Genomic DNA, 19,306 nt, shown 5'->3' with positions numbered 1-19,306 from the left:
CGACAGCATAACTTATATGACGTCATCAGGCGGAAGTCGAGGGACCACTTTTTTGGCCGCGGTAAACACACCAGTCAGAGACGCGTTCGAGGCACCATAGTGTGGGCAGCGTAGGCAGCGTAGGACACTAAACACCAGTCAGAGACTTATCGAGACTTCTGGCTGCCGAAACTTCCGTGGACTGCGAGCCAGTGACAAACGCGCCAGGTGCCCCCCCCCCCCCCCCCCCCCCCTCCCTCCCTCCCTCCCTCCCTCTCTATCTCACAACGCTTACACACACACACACACACCGGGGACTGCCACACCGAAGAGCGACCTTCAGCAGAACAGGCGTCTGTTTAGAACACACCAAAGCAACGTAGGACCCTCTTTTTGATGTTTTTCTTTTCGAACTGCGCCAAATTCAGAAAGCGAAACAGCCAATTTCGGCTGAAATTTGGAGTTTATGTGGGGGGACTGGGGGTCCATCGTTTCCACAAGGTATGTCGAGTGCAAGTTCGTCTGAACACACATCTCTGTGTGTTGTGTTGTCCTTCGTCTTTTCTCCAATCTCGTCTTTTTCTTTTTTTTTTTTTCTTCTTCCCTAAAAATAGATTGAAAAACCTATGAAAAAAAAAAATTGGTTGGGACACGCGTGTCGGCAGTCACCTCCTTTCCACTTGTTTTCTCGGGATTTTGGGCGCGTGGAGGAGAGGTGGATCGGCTGGAGACATTCTTTTACTCTGTCTTTTTTTCTTCGACCAAGTTTCCTAGCTTTTACAACAGCCGGTTTTCAGGGTGTCACAAAAGAAAATTTACACTGTCTTTTTTACTGCAAAAATAAACTAGGCATCGCCGAATGCTCATTCTCCGCCCAAAGGTAGAGCTAGAGGTCACAACCAGATGCCAAAGTTTCAGCCTGATCCGTCAACTTAATCAAAAGTTATAAGTGATTTTCTGAAAATTTCAATGGGAAAATGGGGCCCATTTTTGCCCGTTTTCGGTTTCTGGTGCCATAGAGCCCCGTGTGTTTGAAAACTCCGTCGGCCGCCATTTTCCCATTGAAATTTTCAGAAAATCACTTATAACTTTTGATTAAGTTATCGGATCGGGCTGAAACTTTGGCATCTGGTTGTGACCTCTAGCGCTACCTTTGGGCGGAGAATGAGCATTCGGCGATGCCTAGTTTATTTTTGCGGTAAAAAAGATCGTGTAAATTTTCTTTTGTGACACCCTGTACATCGCCTTCACGACCGAGATGGTCATTCCTGGTCATTCCGGAATGATCCGTGCCGTCACGGACTTCGTGCGCAGAATTTCAAATAAATATTTCTTTTTCGCGTACAATTTGTTTCTTGACACGCGTGTCCCAACCAAACTGTTAAAAAACTTTTTTTTTTTTTTTTTCCATGTCTGCATTAGTCCATAGCAACGTTCCTAGCAACGGTTCGTTTGGACCCAGACGCCAAGTTGTGACGTCATCACTTACGGAGTCAATTTAAATATTGCAATGAGCAAGTTCGAGACTCCATGCAAACTTCGTTTTTCAGGCTTGTAATAAGGGTGTGCGTTTCGTTCCTGCTTGTAACCACATAGAAAAAATCCTGCTGATCCTTTTGTTTTTAGTAAGACTCGAACTAGCGAAATCTGGATAAAAAACATCGAGCCTTTCCAAATATTGCGGAAGCCTCCACGGGCAGGTGTTCGTTAGGCGTTCGCGCTCGTGCACCTCGAGCGTCGATCAAAGCTGTACCGCTGTACGGACACCCCTCACTTCCGAAATCCCACAAAGTGTTGACCCCGAAAACAAAAGTTTCGTCGCTGGTCGCCAACTTATGACGCAGTCGCGTAATCTCTCGGAAAGAACCACTGAAGCCGCACAGCGATTGTGTCGTCTGCTGGCAAGGCAAAACCGGTTATATATATTAAATCTTTTTTTTTTTTTTTTTTTTTTTTTTTTTTTTTGTTGGACAAATTTTAATTTCACGTCGAGCCCCCATCCATTTGTCCATAACAACGACCCTAGCAACGGTTTGGAGAAACGTTACGTTTGGACAAGGAGGAGTTTGGGGGGGGGGGGGGGGGGGGGTTTGGTTGTTTTTGGAGGTTCGGAGCATGTTAGATGTTCAAATGACGCTAGTGTGCCGTTGCAAATTGAAGCAGACAGCAACCAGTCGGCAAAAATATCACGAATAATTTGTAGAGAGATTGGAACATTTATCTGTCTCGCAGATGAAATAATTGGTCAGTTACGGTGTTTTTATTTCAAATTCGTGGCATTAAAAACTGTGCTAAAATTTCCGTCCCGACGGAACCACGGAACGATAGCAGACCCAGCAGAGTTCCGTTCAGATGAAATGATAGCTGTCCACGCTCGAAGGCCGCGTCTCCCTGCACCTTCTATTTCGTGGAGATCTGCCATAGCAAAGTTTCCCAGTCAAGGCACTACAGCACTTCAAGAAGCCAGTCGACGCAAAAAAAAAAAAAAAAAACAACAAAAGAGCGAGTTAATTGCAAAACATACGAAACCATAGCGGTGAGCAAACAAAACCCGAACCGAAAGTGCTCGGCTCCCTGTCATGGCGGCCGAAAGTGGCTCGAATACCACTTACTTTTACAATGTTAATAAAGGTACGTACTATTTGGTATAACACAGATAAAAAAAAAATATTCGTGTTGTTTTTCTGCGAAGAAACAAAATGAGGAGCACCGCAAAAGTGCACTGGTTGTTGTGTTGTGACGTCATCACTTACGGGGCTGAAAGTTTGGTTGAATTTGAATATGAAGTTCGATGAAAAGTTGGATAGCCAAATCCAGAGATTCGGCCAAAATTAAGCGTGTTGTTTCTTTTGGGTTCCTGCGTCACGCAAGTAATCATGCAACTTTCCATGTCAAACTTCACTCTAAACCGACCTAAAAGAATGAAAACGGAGGGTTCCAAAATTCCCGGCAATGCATCCCAGCAAGTGTGTATGCGAGCGCTATGAGCTATCTTGCCGCCAAATTCCAATTCCCTTCGTATCCGAAAAAAAAGAGCAACAGCTGATTTGTTTTTCCCCCTATCAGGCGGATCAAAGTTCTTCTGTGTCACCTGTGCCAGCTCGGACCAACCCTGGCGCTCAGTTCAAACCGCTGGCAGAGCTGATGCGGCCTTCCCAGTTGGAGGCCTTCGTAGGACAGGATGGCACGCTCGGGGAGAAAAGCATGCTCAGGAAGCTGATAGCTTCAAACAGCGTGCCGTCAATGATTCTCTGGGGTCCTCCGGGGTGCGGAAAGGTAATCCGAATATTTAGGGCACACCTTGGAAGAAAGGAGGATGCTTGAATTGTGTGCGAACGCACATGCTTCTCGTACATTGGCCCTTGTGTCTTCACTTGTAAAAGTGAACGCTTTGGCTAGCGTTACGTCCGGACGGTGCTCTAGGTCGAACGACTGAAATCGGACCGGATGTCTGAACCGGGAACAGGCCCACTCGTCGCAGTCCGTCATAGGGAAACTGCTCATAGGTGAACTGGTCAAAGAGGGCATCTCGTTCTAGGTGAAGCCGTAGTAGGGAAAGTGGTCGCAGTGACCTCCTCGTTCTTGGAAAGTTCGCCAGAGACTTTTTTTTTAGAGGGGGAAGGGGGGGGGGGGGGGGGGATGGTTTCAACCTAAAAAGTGGTCGCATCGAACTTGTCGCAGTTTCAAATTTGGTCTCCTTTTGCTTGTTTTATGGGGCGGTTGGGGTCGGCTTTTCGGTGTTATCTTTACTTTCGACGTTCCGTTGTTATTAGACCCTTTTTGGAAGCTTTGCTAGATCGGAACTTACTGCGCAATGACAAAACGGGTCACCCTGTGATATGCAGACCTCCACACCAGGATGCTAGGAAGCGTAGGAGTTAGGTTTTGTTTTTGGGGGCGTCTTCTCTGTTCACTATCTCTACTCCAAAGGGGCTTTTCCTTTGAAGTGGCTTCGAATACGTATATATATATATAGGGGCGAAATGTTCAGATCTTCAAATAGCACGACCGCATTTCAGAAAAAATGGAGCTAACTAAAACCCAGCGTAGCGCTTCCATGCTTCTGTACGAAGGGTATTGGTATACGTGGTTTGCACGTGACGTCATTCAAAGAGTGCTCCGATGACCACCAGAGAAGAGGGGGAGAAGGAGCTTCCCTCTCATCAGGATCCTCTTTTGTGCCTCTTGGATTTGCACAGACGTCGCTATTCTCCTCCCAGAAGATTATAGAAGATTAACCCGTCACTCAAAATTCTTACAAAAGCAGCTTCCCTCTCCTCTTACATGGTGGTCGAAAAAATGCAATGTGACGTCAGTGCAACCCATGTATACGCGTAGCCGAAAAGACCCCGGCGCTGTGTGCTGGGTCTGTAGAGATAGAAAGCATTGAAAAGCCAAAGTCACCACCCTATGCCCTATGACGACTTGCCATACTTGACGAATTCTCTTAGACCCTATATTTTCATGTTTCAGAGTGGTTGTTATCGGTCATGAGCTAATGCATTTGCTTCCCTTGGTAGCACGAGCGCGCATGCCCAACCAAAGCACGGCGGAAGTTAACATGCACATTTTTTGCTTGTCACCGACAATACACCACCCTCTGGTACGGCCCAGCGTGCAATATTTACAGCCCAGCATGTGCATGTTCGTCGCTTCGGAAAGCGAGCAGAGCAAGCGCCGTACGCACAAACTCAACTCTCGAGATAGCAACTGCCAGAAGCTCTTTTTGAGAAAAATCTATACAAGACCATGTTGTGTTCTTTTTTTAGTTGTGAACTATTTTTTGTCATCAGTTATCGAAGCCGAATTGCAAACGCAAGATCGGCGAAAAAGGTAAGTTGTGACGAAGTGGACAAGTGCCCAGTTGCCCCCTGTTACGGCTTCCCGTGTACGAGATGCCTTACGACGACTTGCCCTATTTGACGAGTTTACCTATGACAAGTTGTTTGTGACGAGTTCTCCTAGACCCGTCTGAACCTAGTTTGAATCGCGACCAGCTTTATAGACCAACAAGCGGCTCTGACGTCGTGCCTTTGCGATGGCGCTGTTGTCGCCACGGCGCATGCGCAGAAGCTCCACTTTGCACGAATCTGGTTTCTGCACTCGCGCACTGCCCGCACCTGGTGTGGGCAAACGCGGGCTTGTTTGTAAACAACGTGTCGGTCTGTAGGGGCGACCAGGTCACTCCGCCTCCCTCTACGGGAGCGCGCGTCCCCAGAAATATCACAAGACCGATTGAAAGGGGCCGAGTGCCCCGCCACAGAAAGCGCGTCTGCACCTACACCGTAATAAGACCTTGCGGAGCGTGGAGGGACGTGAAGGCGAGGTCGCTTTCAGACGTATCCATTCTTATTAAATAAACAGACAATGTTATTAAAACCTATTTTGCAGGCAAGATCAAGTGGAACTGAACCATTAGGCAGTAGTTTTCTCGAGCAGGATACTTTGTATTCTGAAATAAGCTCCTGGAGGCTGTACTCACGGCCGTGGCTCCTGTGAATTCGATTTTCTATAATAATTTTTCGCGATTTCTTCTCTTGCATGTTTTAACGATCTCAATACAATTACGTGAACTGTTGGCATAGTTAACATATTCATACGTCCCTAAAGATGCTGCCTGATGCCAATTTGAGACTAAAATCCGTGCTCCTACACACAATTTCACAAGTAACAAACACACTTTTTTTTTTTAAGGTTGATTAATACGAAAAGTTAGACCATTCCACAAGGAAAGCGTCATCTTGAAAAGTTCTTTTCAATATTAAACTTTTCAAGGTAATTACTTTATAAAGGAAGGCACATACAGTGCAACCCACTTACAGTGATACCACATATAACAATGTACCGCTTATAACGATCAGTTTCTAGAGTTTCTAGACTGGAAATGATCAGTTTCTAGTCCAGATACAACAATAATCGGCTATAAGGATTGAAATTTCGGGTTTTCTCATTATCGTTATAAGTGGGTTGCACTGTAGTGCAAACGTTTCACAAACATGTTTTATTGAATACTCAATTCACTAACACATTCGTTTAATTGAATGGTCTCAATTCACACACATTTATTTTAATGAGCCACTGGTTCTGCACTTCAGATACAGGAAACTCGTGGAAACCGACTCCGCTCATTGTTCTCCCGCTCGCCTTGCAGAGTGGAGTGCAGCAGCACACCATCGTGAGCTGTTACGCATAGGCAATGCCAGGAAACCTATTCACATGACAGCACACTTAGACTCCGTGTCACTAGTTGCATGCAGTACAGGCGAAGGCAACGTCAAGCGAGGGGAGAAAGAGCAAGCACTAGGAAGGCTGGGGATGAGGACAGAAACCTCCTCTCCTCTCTAATGTTCCAAGTGCTCCCCCTTTCTCCCCTCACCCTCCTCCCGTCCCGCTTTCCTAGTACTCGCCGTTTCTCTCTTCGCCTGGCGTTGTTTTTGCCTGCACTGCACGCAACTAGTGACACGGAGTATAGATGCGATCGCGGGGTAACCTGGAGCTTAAAACAAACGCCATTAGTGCTTAAGGCACCCACTGCCTGTCGTGCTGCCAGCACATGCAGATGGTTGAATGAACTGAAAAGCACAAAACAAGCAAAAGCAAATACGGCGCGCTGGGACAGCCTCCAGTGACCTGGTTGCTCCTGTAAAGCCGGTTGTGGTTTGAATCGAATAGTGCTGCATCATTCAAGTTATCATGGTGACCAGCAAATGTCAGCCTAATTCTCTATACTAGGAAGGCTGAAACTATAGATATTGTAATTATCATTGGCTTTTTTTAATTTGAGTTGCTTCATTGCCATGTAGCTTGCCCTGGTAGATTTTGCCTCGTCCAAGGTTTTCATGGTGGCTGTTTTTCACTATGTATAACATGCAGCTATTCCACACAGGGTTAAGGTTCAACAATATTTTTTTGTGTGCGGTACCTTCATATGCTTATTAAAGAATTAACAATTTTGATAAAGCTCAGAAATTGAGTATCCCATAGGCTCAGAATTTCTGTGGCCCATAACTACCTGAAATGGTACCTTCATGCATGTTGCAGTGACCATTTAATTATGTTTTGGCATTGGAATTAATTTGCTGTCAATTACCTAATAGTGCTTACCTTCAAATCTCTGAAAATTATCAGTGTGGCCCATGCCTCGCACAGTAATATGCACGACGCTGTTCAATACTTATGATTCATTTATTGTTTTCCCACACAACGAAATTGACCTTTGCAGACCACACTGGCACACATCATTTCCCAAAAGTGCAAGGAGTCATCTGAAGCTCACTTCGTTACCCTCTCTGCCACATCATCTGGTGTAAAAGATGTCAAGGACACCTTGGAGAGAGCCAGGAATGACCAGAGAATGTTCAAGAGGAAGACTGTCTTGTTCATTGATGAAATCCACCGCTTCAACAAATTGCAGCAGGTTGGGATGTTTTGCAGCTAGCTTGTAGGTTTATGTAACAGGGCATCTCCTATTGTCTCCTTGTTAACTAATGATAGACCAGGTGTATTGACTCTGAAGCAAGCGATGAGGAGAAAATCGGGATTGGCACAAGCACATGCAGGCTCAGTCACTAACCAACTTGATTCACTACATGCTTTCTACTCATGTAAGTCATTCTCTCCGGTGCAGTAGTGTAGCCAGGAATTTTTTTTCGGGGGGATGGGGGGGTCAAGATGTATGTGTATATTGTAGGGTCAGTTGGGATTTCGGGGGAGGGGTGTGCTGAAGCCCCATAAGCCCCCACACCTGGCTACACCACTGATCACTGCTTGGACCTTAGCCAGCAGGCTTCCCAACACTGAAAGGTTGCATCACTATGGACAACAGATAAGGACAGCCACAAGCCACAACATCCTGTGCAGCACAGTCATCAGCTCTGTTTGAGACTGTGTTTGTGTCTCTGTTTGAGACTGTGTTTGTGTCAGTCCCAGTCTTTGTCTTGAATAACCTGTCACGTGTAGCTTCTCTACTATACCTTAAAGCATTTGACGCCTGTCGCCTTGTACAATTGTGCCTTCACGAGTTGCAGCTTTCTTCTCAGCCTTGGATGCATGGCCATTATTGCTGTTGCATCATAAAACCTTCAAATATCATCTGTTTTTAACAGATAAGGATGGCTAGTTGGGCTAGTTCGTTTTACATCATGGTGTAATACGCCAAAACAACAGGGACAAAAAACGAAGGGAGAACTAGACAGGACGTGGCGTAACTTTCAACTGAATTGTTTATTTAGATGACAGAATTAAAAAAAAAAATATATATATAAAAGCAGGCACACTTGGCAGAACACCAAAGATATGGTCTAAAAACACACCCCCCTCAAATGCCCGCGTCATTGGTTCTTCAAATAGTAGAATTCTTTATCAGTCAACGACAAAGAGGGAGCGCTTATACAAGTATTGTCGTGGTGGGACCTAATCAGGAAGGCTTTCGGCAGTTTCTCTTGCCGTTTTTGTTTTGTAACGGCCCATGACACAGGTGCCACCAAAGATGGGGCTGCACTTTTCACAGTTGGGCCTGCAATCGCAACAGTTACAGTGGACCGCTAAGTGGCCAGACGGGGACTGCCTGATCGCCAACGCATGCTCTCTGACCCTATCATTAATGCACCTCTCCGTCTGGCCAACGTACACCTTACCACATGACAGGGATTTTGTACGTGACACTAGTGGCGCATTCACGGAACTTAGTGACATGTCGTTTTTTTGCACAACTCTTGTGGCACATCCGATTCCTCCTAATCTGCTTATCCGCGGCGGTCCTGCAGGCACTATATACGTCCTTAGTCCTGCCCTCATTGGAATACTGCTCTGCAGTTTGGTCTCCCCCTCAACAACACCTAATCGAGAGACTGGAGAGTGTGCAGCGCCGCGCAACCCGCAAAATCTGCGCCTGGTCCCCTGGCACGACCGACGTGCCGCACCACACACGGCTCACAACCCTTGGCTGGCGGCCCCTCGATCAGAGACGGCGGATTTCTCGAGTTCGCGTGCTGTGCCGATTGCTCGACGGATCTCTTTCGTGGACTCGCCTATCGGCAGCCGTACGTCTCGGTAGAAGATCAGGTCAGCCCGAACTTCTTCGAGGCAGGACTGTTCGTCACACTGAATCCCTGCTGCCTGCCGCCATTAGAGACTTCTTGACCATACCATTAGCTTCTCGTAGGCCTCTGCCCACGTCGCACGATGAATCCCGGGAACTTTGCAAGGTATTCGCTAAACTAATGCCTTCGCGTCTGCTGCCATCATGATCTTCACTCCCTCACCCCCTCTTCTTCTTGAATCATAATCATCACCATCGCCATCGTCATCAGCAACATCATCGTCATCACCACCACCTCCATCATCACTTCCATCATAATTTTAACGCTTCTAAAGCTGGGTAGTGCTGTAACTCCCAACGCACACGGCGGCAGGCTGGCAGACGCAGACGCGTAAGGGTTTTTGCCTATCTGCCTTGCCTGGCACGCCGCCGTGTGCGCACCAATTTAAGTGCAAATAAATCACTTACTCACTCACAATCCTTTTACACAGTGAAGATAGTTTATTCGGTGCTGAAAAAACGACTGGTATGTCAAAGCGATGGGCCACCTTCTTCAGATTGTATAAGCGCTCCCTCTTTGTCATTGACTGATAAAGAATTCTACTATTTGCAGAACCAATGACGCTGGCATTTGAGGGGGGGGGGGGGGGTGTTTTTAGACCATATCTTTGGTGTTCTGCCAAGTGTGCCTGCTTTTATATTTTATTTTTTTAAAATTCTGTCATCCAAAAAAACAATTCAGTTGAAAGTTACGCTGCGTCCTGTCTAGTTCTCCCTTCGTTTTTTGTCCCTGTTGTTTTGGCGTATTACACCATGATGTTTTTAACAGGCTTAAGACAGATTTGATGGTCTAGGTTTGTGACTTGCAGCATTGAAAAATTTTGGTATTATTGGCTGCATTGCTGTTGAACGGATTCTGAAATAATTTTGTGAATACGGTAAGAGCGTGCTCTAAATTAACTGTTTTTAGCAAAACACACTATGCAAGCTTTTAACTTACACAAGTAAGCCTAGTAAAACTACAATATGATTATTCCTGTATCTGGCAATCTGTGGACACCTTTGGATGCTTGAAATGGATGTTTCATGACATTGGGAACAGTCTTGGATAGTAATGCAATACAAGGGACACATTACTCCAAGTCCTTTACTTTTTTCGCAACTTAACTAACGCGCTGCTTTTTTTAGAGCGCAGCTCTTGGGCGGCCGTTTCCAGCTTGAGCGGCGTCACCGTCGGCGTAACCGTGAAGTCACGTGACCCCCGTGAGGGGAGGAGGAGAAAGGAGGGGAGCAGGGGGGACGAATCCGAATTTTCATTACTTCGAAAAATGATTTTAAAGGACTCTTATCTCTTGTCCCTCGGCTGGCTTCGAACCGGAGCTCCTTCGTTCAGGAGTAGCAGGCAGGATCACGAGGGAGGAGGAGGGAGGAGGTATATACTCTACCCTCAGTACCCTTCCCTCCTCCTCCTCAAGGGCTGCACTCCAATTTGGCGTTACGGGGAGTTGTAAACGGCTTTCATTTTTTGGATGTAACTGTAGTTCTATTACTTTTTCTGATGTAACGACGAGAGTAGCAACAATGCTTTTGTCATTGCTTTTCACAGTCTCTTCAGCATTAAGACATTATTGAACGAGTAGAATCTAGCCATTCTTTGCACTTTTCAAATGATGTGCTCCTACATTTTGAGTTTCATTCTCGCCTTGGGCCACTTTGCGACAACGAATACAGCGTGTCCCGTCCAAAAAGGGAGAGTGTTTTCTTTCACCGGTTTTCTTTCACCGCAAAGACAAACTATGCATCGCCGAACGCTCATTCTTCATCCAAATGTGCCGCTAGTGGTCCGAACCAGATGCCAAAGTTTGAGAACTGTTAGTTGTGAAACTTTGGTGTCTAGTTCGGACCGCTTTGGCCGACGTTACTAGATCAGAGTCGTTTGTCAAGCTTGCTAGAACACCTGGTGCCATTTCGTGGCACATGTGCTCGATGGCACACTCTATACTATCGGCCCGCCCAATTAACAGAACCGGTGGAACCGGTGGTTGGATGCACATTACCACCTACAGTGGAAAGGGATCCTATCGTGGTTTTTATGGTGTACATAAAGCTTGGGCCAAAGTCGCCGTAAAAAGAGCGTCGTTCGAAAGCTGTCCTCCTTCATTGCCCATGGAGGCATTGACGCTGGTGGCACTAGGAACGCTTTCCGCCTGTACCTTCTTGCGTGCAGGCAACATAGAACCGATTTCAAACGTCGCTGTTCCGTGGAGCTTATCAACTGATAGATCTAAAGACGTTGGCTGGGAATACATTTGGACGGAGAATGAGCGTTCGGTGATGCACAATTCGTGTTTGTGGTGAAAACAACCCTACACAATGCTTTCTTTAAGGCAACAAATACACACAAAAAAAAACTAATTTTTGAAATTGTGTTTTTGAAGATTGGCACTTGTCCTATAGTAATTTCATGAAATAAGTATCTTTTAACTTGAAATATATTAACTTAGAAACAGTCAAATAGGTCTGTGCATGTTTTTTTTTGCTATTATTTCAGATTAATCTATTTACACATTTTGCTATTTTATGGAAGCTATATTTCCACTTGCACACATCCATTCTTCTTTATGTTTTTTTTTTCCTCTGGTAGGTGTATGTGTGAGGAATCTAATGAGGTGTATACATATGTTAAATGTAGGTTCAGGCATTTTTTAAATGCCTTTTATTGGGGAGGAGATTGAGGAGTGGCGCTCCATAGCGGCCACCTCGGGAACTAACGCTGTGTGGCAAACAAACCCTTTGACTGCAGTCATTAGTGTATTCGCTGCCATAGAAGACTACGACGCTAGGCTTGTGAAAGATGGACGTCGCACTATTCGTTTCTCCTAAACGCATCTAGATAAAAGTAATCTAGTCCCCTCTTGCGTTCAATGTCATTGAAGTCCTCTTGGAGGCAAAGCAACCGTATGTGTGTTAGTGGCTGATTCAGAGGGGTGGTCCGGATGTCCTGACCCCCCCCTTGAATTGTGGATGTGTCAAATTGGTGGATTGTGAACGTATGAAATGTTTTTGAATATTTGATACGTTGACCCCCCACCCTGGAAATACCTGCATGCCGGGCCAGCCATGTCGTGTCGACCCTGCGCTCTAGATCGTATGTGGTCGGCACGGCGTCAGTGTTTTTCTGAATGTTTCACAAAACACACACATCACTTTTCAGTTACTGTCTCTTGCGACAATCATGGACGACATCGGCGAAAGCAAGCGGTGTCCCGTTGAAGGAGAGGACGTGCTCAACTGCGATCATGTCATTGAGTGCAGTGTTGCACCAGAGCCGACGGCAGACAGTGTCCGCATCGTTGCGTACGTGCTGCAGTCTTCTGCGCTATATACAGCAGATTTAAAAGCATGCTTCGAGCACTGCGGTACACAGTAAGTGCGCACCATATCGCCACAAACAAATATGCAGTGAGCGCAGAAACGATGCGGCGTACACCTGGTGAGTGTTGGCGTCGGAGTTGTTTGCCACACGGCGATTGTGTGTGGTGATGATGATGGTAATGAAACTGCGCCCCCTATAGTTCAATCTCCTCGCCAATACTTCCTGCAGTAAACAATTTACAAACTGGAAAATTCAAGTGTCATAAAAAGCTTATACATCATCCTAGAGATTTTTATACCTCATGAGATTCCTCAGACCTTTCAGTATACTCGGATATGTTCATTATCTGATTTCACTATTTCCATTTTGTCTTAATACTTCCCATAATCTTTGGGTATAAAACTTTCAATATTGACAAAAGTAATTAGGCTTCATCAAAACCAAGCTCATATTCATAGTCAGATTATAGAGGAAGATAAGCTATGTAAATTTCACTTGAATTGGATCACACCCTTATTTTTTCATAATGGCAGCCGGTGTACTTTTATCTAAAAGTAACTAACTGTTAGTGATGGACCGAATCTGCCGAATTTCAGATTCGGCAAAGTTCGGCGCATGCCAAACTTTTGAAGGAAAGTTCGGTAAAGAATCAGCGAAAATTCGGCAAAAATTCTGTGTAGTGTCCTGAGGTGAGGACACGAAGAAAGGGTCGACTAGTCCATTCGAACGTTGAACGAAAAAAGTGTTTTTTAATGCGAGTCATAGGTTGCCAGATCACGTTATGGTATGTACAGTGTTGCCAACATAAAAGCAGAACACAACAGTCTGCGCACGCGCAAGAACGCGATGGGGCCATGGATTGCAAATTGACGTCGTTCAATCGTGTGGTTATCATCGTACAGTGCAGTACTAGTCGCGGTTACAGCGAGGTGCGGAGTAGGCGACACGGCAACTGTGTGTTTATCAGCCTTTGCGAGTGTGGTTCTCTTCAATATTTTCGGCCTCAAGAACAAAAGGTCGACCGGAGGTTGAGGCAAAAACGACGCAGTCGACTGCGCAAGTGACAAAATTATGCGGTACATTCGGGCATAAAGTGATTTTCATTTGATCTTTCCAGTAATGCAACGAGGTATTGCAACGTTGACCAAGTAATTTAAAGCACTCCTTGCCATTATAACAACCCTGTTTTCGGCTCACAAGTAGTTTGTCGCAAAACAAAATAATATTGCTTTTTAATTAGTGTTATTTTGCGGTTTTCATCTACGGTATCTGTATTTGTTTTTGTTTGTTTCTTTATTTTGGACACAGGGTCACAAGGAGAAAGGACAAAAGGCAGATATGCTCTGCCTGACGAGGCCCAGTCCTCTCACTACACTGCATCAGTAGTCAATGGGAAAAAACAAGTGCAAAACATCGTCAAAAAAACAAAGCATCGACAAGAAACAGCAGTGCAATATCATAGGTACCATTACCTCCACAAGGATGAAAATTATGCGTCATATTTTATACAGTAGTTAAAATAGGCCTGTTCACAATACTATACACAGTGCACGTGGGGACAAATTGACGTTTAAAATTTATTCCTTTTCAAAGATTCCTCATACAGACTACCGCTCATCAGTAAAGAAATTCGTGAGACGATGCTGGCAAGATGAATGGAATGCAGCAGTATATAACAAGCTGCATGGTGTAAAACCACTACTAAATGAATGGAAGAGCGCACGACACGGAGAATGTTTCTTCAAGGTTGTCCTGTGCCGACTGTATCGGTCACACGCACCTGACCCATGGCAACCTCCTGCGCGGGGGTGAAGCCCCCTTGTGTAAACATTGTGACAAAGTTCTAAGCATTTTACATATTCTCAGTGAGTGTCCTGTGTATGACAGAGAGCGTCTTATTCATTTTTCACCACTTTATAAAGAACATGTGCCACTTCACCCAGCACTGATTTTAAGTGATGAGCCCCTTGTGGCATATCAAAGTGTGTTTAAATTTTTGGACCCCATCGGCATTCTACACCGGCTATAAGTGTTTTAATCAGCATCTCATAGGCATCGTTTGACGTTTTGTAATTCATACACATGTTTTATTCAATCACCGGCTACTAAAGCCCCTTTCTTTCTAACCCCGAGTAATAAATAGACTAGTTCTTGGCACTCTATAGCCTTACTTGCTTTTGCGCCAAAAAATCCTAAACAACCAACCAACTAAAATTTATTCCGAACGACATGTAAGAAGGAGCCTTTTTACATCGTATTTGAAGCTGCAATATGAAGCACTATTTAGTATTATTCCCATAACATCTAGATGTCTGTTTAGAAATTGAGGTATCAAGTTTTCATAGGTTGTTCTTAACCGAGGTATCCTATAGGATTCATGCCTTAAATTATATTGCATATTATTCCAAAAGAATGTCTAAAAAAAAAGTTGTTTAATCATTGATTATGTCGTTCCGTATGTAAATTGAAAGTTTTAGATGAAATCTTTGGCTAATGTTAAGCAAATTGTGCTTTAAAAAGCATGGGGCAGTATGGTCCATGAAATTTAGATTTTCTATGCAGCATATTGTCTTTTTTAGTATGATAAAAAGCCTTTCGCGGTTTGTCTAGTTGTCGATCTCCAGATTAATAAGCAGTAATGAAGATGAGAATGCACTAAAGAGTAGTAATACAATTGCAGTTTTAACCAACTTGGAATCAAAGATCTAACTCTCTATAAGATGCCAATGGATGGAGAGATGTTCTTATGAATCTTATTTATGTGGGGGGTCCATGGTAAGTTTTCTTCAAAAAGAACACCTGAAAATTCATAAGCGGATACTCGTTTAATCACACTGTTTGGAAATTTAAGATTATCATCAAGTTTATTATTTAACTGCTCATTAATATTTACTAGCACCATTTCTGTAGATTTGTCCCTCTGAAATCCGTATTCTTTTACAAATACAAATTGTCCATCAAAAAATTTACTCATCCGAGTTTTTGTCACATGTTCAAGTACCTTTGAAAACAGTGTAAGGACCGATATGGGCCTGTAATTGTTAATGTTATCAAGAATGGCTCCTTTTTGCAGAATAGCTACTCTGGCAATCTTCATGCCATCTGGAAAAGTTCCTGTAGCCGAAGCGTTATTGCAGATATGCTGTAAAGGGGAACACAATAAATCTGCAACAGCTTTGATTGGTTAAAACTAAACACGGAACTATCATGCTCAATGTTGCACATCCGATATTTTTAACTCTTCCACCTTCCTAAATGTCCGGTGTGTCCTAACATCAGAAACTGGCATTTTAAAAGTTAAAACTGAGACGTTGCAAGTATGGGACGCACACTTTCATACAAAGCTGAAGTGACTAAAATCGAAAAACATGCATATTTACAATAATATTGTTATCTCTTCTGGGGAAGGCTCAGCAGCCGTTGCATTCATATTCGTGCACGGAACAGTGACTCGCAGAGAAAGTAAGAACACAGAGTTACCGCCTTTATTTGAACAATACACACTGGTAGGCTTGCAGTGATGAGTCCTCAAGAACGAAACTCGCGTGTCGTGACTGCGCTTACTACTATTCCAACCCAGTTGTCGCACCATTTCTGCAAAAAGTCACTTTAAAATTACCAGTAAACACACAAAAATTACACCGATACAGTTAACTAGTAGAATATCACCTTATTTAGTAATAACTGCGTCAATATGCATTAAAAAAAACTTAGAAGTTTTTTCGCACAAAAAAACGATATAACTTTTAGGTCTGGTAACAATGTATTCTTGACGAATCTTTGCCGAATTTTTAGAGAAGTTTGGCGAAAATTCGGCTTTGCCGAATCTCAAGATTCGGTGCCAAATTTTCTCCCTCTTCATTCGCCTTAAACCTTTTGCAAGCAGGTCAGCACAAATTATGCAAAGAAACTAACCATACAAGCAATAGAAACCACGAACTCCAACCCCTATCAAATCACAGGTCGCTGTCCTCCTGGCTTTCCCCAAACTCCCTAATTTCTTTGTCCAAACTCATAAACACAAGCTTTCAATAACCCTTGGAGATTCTTCTAGATCTCTTTGCTAACCTTGGAGACGGCCTTTAAAGGGATACTTCAACAAAATTTGAAATATACCTGTTGTGTTCAGAAATAGGCTGACTATGATCTACAATATTCATAAATGACAATCGCACATTTGTATTTTGAGCCTCATGGCTGTATTTTTCGCTATAAACGGCCTACTCTGGCAAGTGCTCGGAGAGCAGCCAGCGGAGAGCACGTGACATCCTGCCCAATCGTGACATAGATTGTCTCAAGACGAGCTAAGCTGCATCGAGGCTGACATTGAGAGGATGTCCTAGCCGTTCCAGTCACTGAAGTGGCCGAAGCATGCCAGCGATTGGGCCACCGCAACTAACCCCAAACCTGCTTTTGTATGAATTTTGAGTGACGAGTTAATATTTTATAATCTTGTAGAGGGACAATAGAAACGTCTGGGACACTCAAAAGAGAATCTTGGGGAGAGGGGAGTTCTTCATTCCCCTATTTTCTCGCGGTGGCCGGAGGGGAGGCAGTTATCGTCACTACCTGTCAAGCTTCCTAGACAAGCATTACAAACGAGGCGTTAGCGACATTCACCAGGTGCTTTTTGCTAATCTTTTAATTTGTTGTAAAATTCTTTTTCGTGTCTTTTTCAACAAAAGATTGGTGTGTCTAATGTGATACTGCTCCCTTGAACACAAATAGACCAAGAAATAAGCGCTGAAATTTCACTGTAGTATCCCTTTAAAAGGGTATGGAAACGAAAATTGAAATATACAAATTTCGTTCGGAAATGAGTCAAGCATGACAGGTAATAACCGTAAATGATAATCACACTTTTGTATTTTGAACGACTGGCTATATTTTTTGTTCTAAACGGTGCACTCAAGCAAGCGCTCGAAAAGACGCGAACGGGGAGTGTGATGCATCATGGGATATCCGCTGCAAACAAAAAACACGCATTTGTGAAGTAGCAAGGCTGGCGTGGTTATGAGCTTTGCATTACATGACGCCACCACAATGCTACGCTTGTGAGCGTAACATTGTGGTGGCATCAACGGGTTACAACCGAGCTGTTCGAAGTACCCGTGGGGTGACGAACGTTTCACGTGTGAGATCAGTCGTGCACGTCGTGTTCGTGTGGCTTGTTCTCCGCCTAGAAGATTAACCCGTCGCTCAAAACTCTGACAAAAATTGCTTCCTCTACCCCTTTCACCCCCAAGCTGACAGTGCTATGGAAGCTACGTGCTCGTTGGGACCGCCACACTTTTTCCACGTGATTACGCTCCCTTGCGCATACGAGAGAGCGTAATCCGTCGTTCCTCGCACACGACGAGGATCGCTCCCCACTTTCTTCCCCCTTGTAGGCCGCCGCTGTTTTTGCTCCCGTGACGCTCTCTCTTCCTCCCCCCCACCACCCACCCCTCTGGCCGCCGCCGTTGTGAAATACCCACTTGGTTGTGCTGTGGGGACACGGTCCCTCGCCTCCCCACTGCCGCCGCCCAGGTTACGTTCTTGTGTACTCTGTACCTCTACAGAATGCAAGAGATTTCTTTTAAGGAAGCTATGCGTATTGTTTCGTCTACTTCCTTCTGGTTTCAGTCTTTTGCCCGCTGTTTCCATATTTATTCAGTCTTGGAAAAAAGGCAAGTGCATTTCTAAGGCTGTTCAGAAGGTTCCTTTTCAAGTATTCCAGCAGTTGGTCATTTGTGCAACGATGAGGCAATGAGTTGATTATTGACTCGATGCACTTTGCTCCAGGATGTGTTCCTGCCGGCTGTTGAAAGTGGATGCATCGTGTTGATTGGCGCCACCACGGAGAACCCATCGGTCTCACTGAACTCGGCCCTGCTGTCGCGGTGCAGGGTTTTTGTGCTAGAGAAGCTGCGGGTTCAGGATGTGGCCCTGATACTCCACAGGGCACTGCAACTCCTGGATGTGGAGCTGGTGCCAGCAGGTTCCTCGCAGTTGCAATCTGGCCCCGGGTTAGTTTGAAAAGCTTCTCTGATTTCTTCACCATGGAGCTTTTGCAGGCCACCCATTGGTCTCTCCAAAGTGTTACTAGAGTGCGAGGCCATCGCAATAGATTGTGGTGTTGTTGGGGCTGTTTTGTCTATATAATTTATTCATCGTACTGCACATTTTTTAGCGCAGATTGTGTTATCAGGCTGACTCCTAGCAGTGTGCTTTAACACACATTCCTGTCACACGGGAGTATCAAACAAAAATTTACTAGGGTAAAAAACTACCAGGGAAAGTGTGAAAGTGTTCAGTTTCAAACCGCAATCCCTTGCACATGCGATGGGAAAGTATGCAGGAGGCAGGGGGAAGAGAACAAGCATGCGCTCCAAAGGAAGCGGGGAAACGTGAATAGAAGCGTTCAAAGCTGGGGTGTGTGACCTCAAGAGACGTGAACTTTGCATTCCGCTAAAGCACTAGCTTTGGTTTTTTTTTTTTTTTTTTCAGAGATGCTACACACAGCTGTATTTGTGTCATTGAGGCACAAAATGTGCACCAAGTTCATCGGTTCAGTATTACCACAAAGTAATATGCAATACGTTTTTGCTAAGATAGTGCAGGAAAGGGGCGATTATTTTAGTAAAAGTTTCACTCTGACATGACATGACTGGACTGCATATATGTTCGAAGTTTTCCAAAGCACATGTAATAGAAAAAACCTTCACTTCATTGTTTCTTTGTATTGGGTGGCTGCATAATTGCACTACATCATTCTTTGGTAAGAGGGTAAAGCAAAGGTTTACTAATTTTTGGGTGCTGCAGCCTATTAAAAACCCCTCCACGGATTTTTTTTAGCTCTGACGGTTGCTCCAACATGAGCGCCCCCCTTGCGTCACACCTGTCTTAATTTGGCCGTTTTCCGATTTTTC

General features: G+C 44.6%; 1 protein-coding gene across 6 annotated transcripts in view; it reads left to right on the top strand.

The window, feature by feature from the left end:
• Positions 1–269: 269 nt before the first annotated feature.
• The window catches only part of LOC115316094 (ATPase WRNIP1), a 36,990-nt gene continuing 17,953 nt past the window's right edge, over positions 270–19,306 (top strand). The window contains exons 1-4 of one of the 6 annotated variants that reach the window (XM_042287109.1): positions 270–358; positions 3,046–3,255; positions 7,202–7,396; positions 18,180–18,403. In XM_042287109.1, the coding sequence (XP_042143043.1) occupies positions 3,124–3,255; positions 7,202–7,396; positions 18,180–18,403 (551 nt within the window). In that variant the 5' untranslated portion in view covers positions 270–358; positions 3,046–3,123. Of the gene's footprint in view, positions 481–2,703; positions 2,946–3,045; positions 3,256–7,201; positions 7,397–18,179; positions 18,404–19,306 lie in introns of those variants that run through there. The other 5 variants (XM_040206680.3, XM_040206681.2, XM_029975387.4 and 2 more) reach the window with 5 other exon arrangements.

The sequence above is a fragment of the Ixodes scapularis genome, unplaced genomic scaffold (assembly GCF_016920785.2).
Source record: "Ixodes scapularis isolate PalLabHiFi unplaced genomic scaffold, ASM1692078v2 PGA_scaffold9__187_contigs__length_104089568, whole genome shotgun sequence".
Classification (NCBI taxonomy): domain Eukaryota; kingdom Metazoa; phylum Arthropoda; class Arachnida; order Ixodida; family Ixodidae; genus Ixodes; species Ixodes scapularis.
Note: the sequence above shows the minus strand (reverse complement) of the source record. Positions and strands in the feature narration are given on the sequence as shown.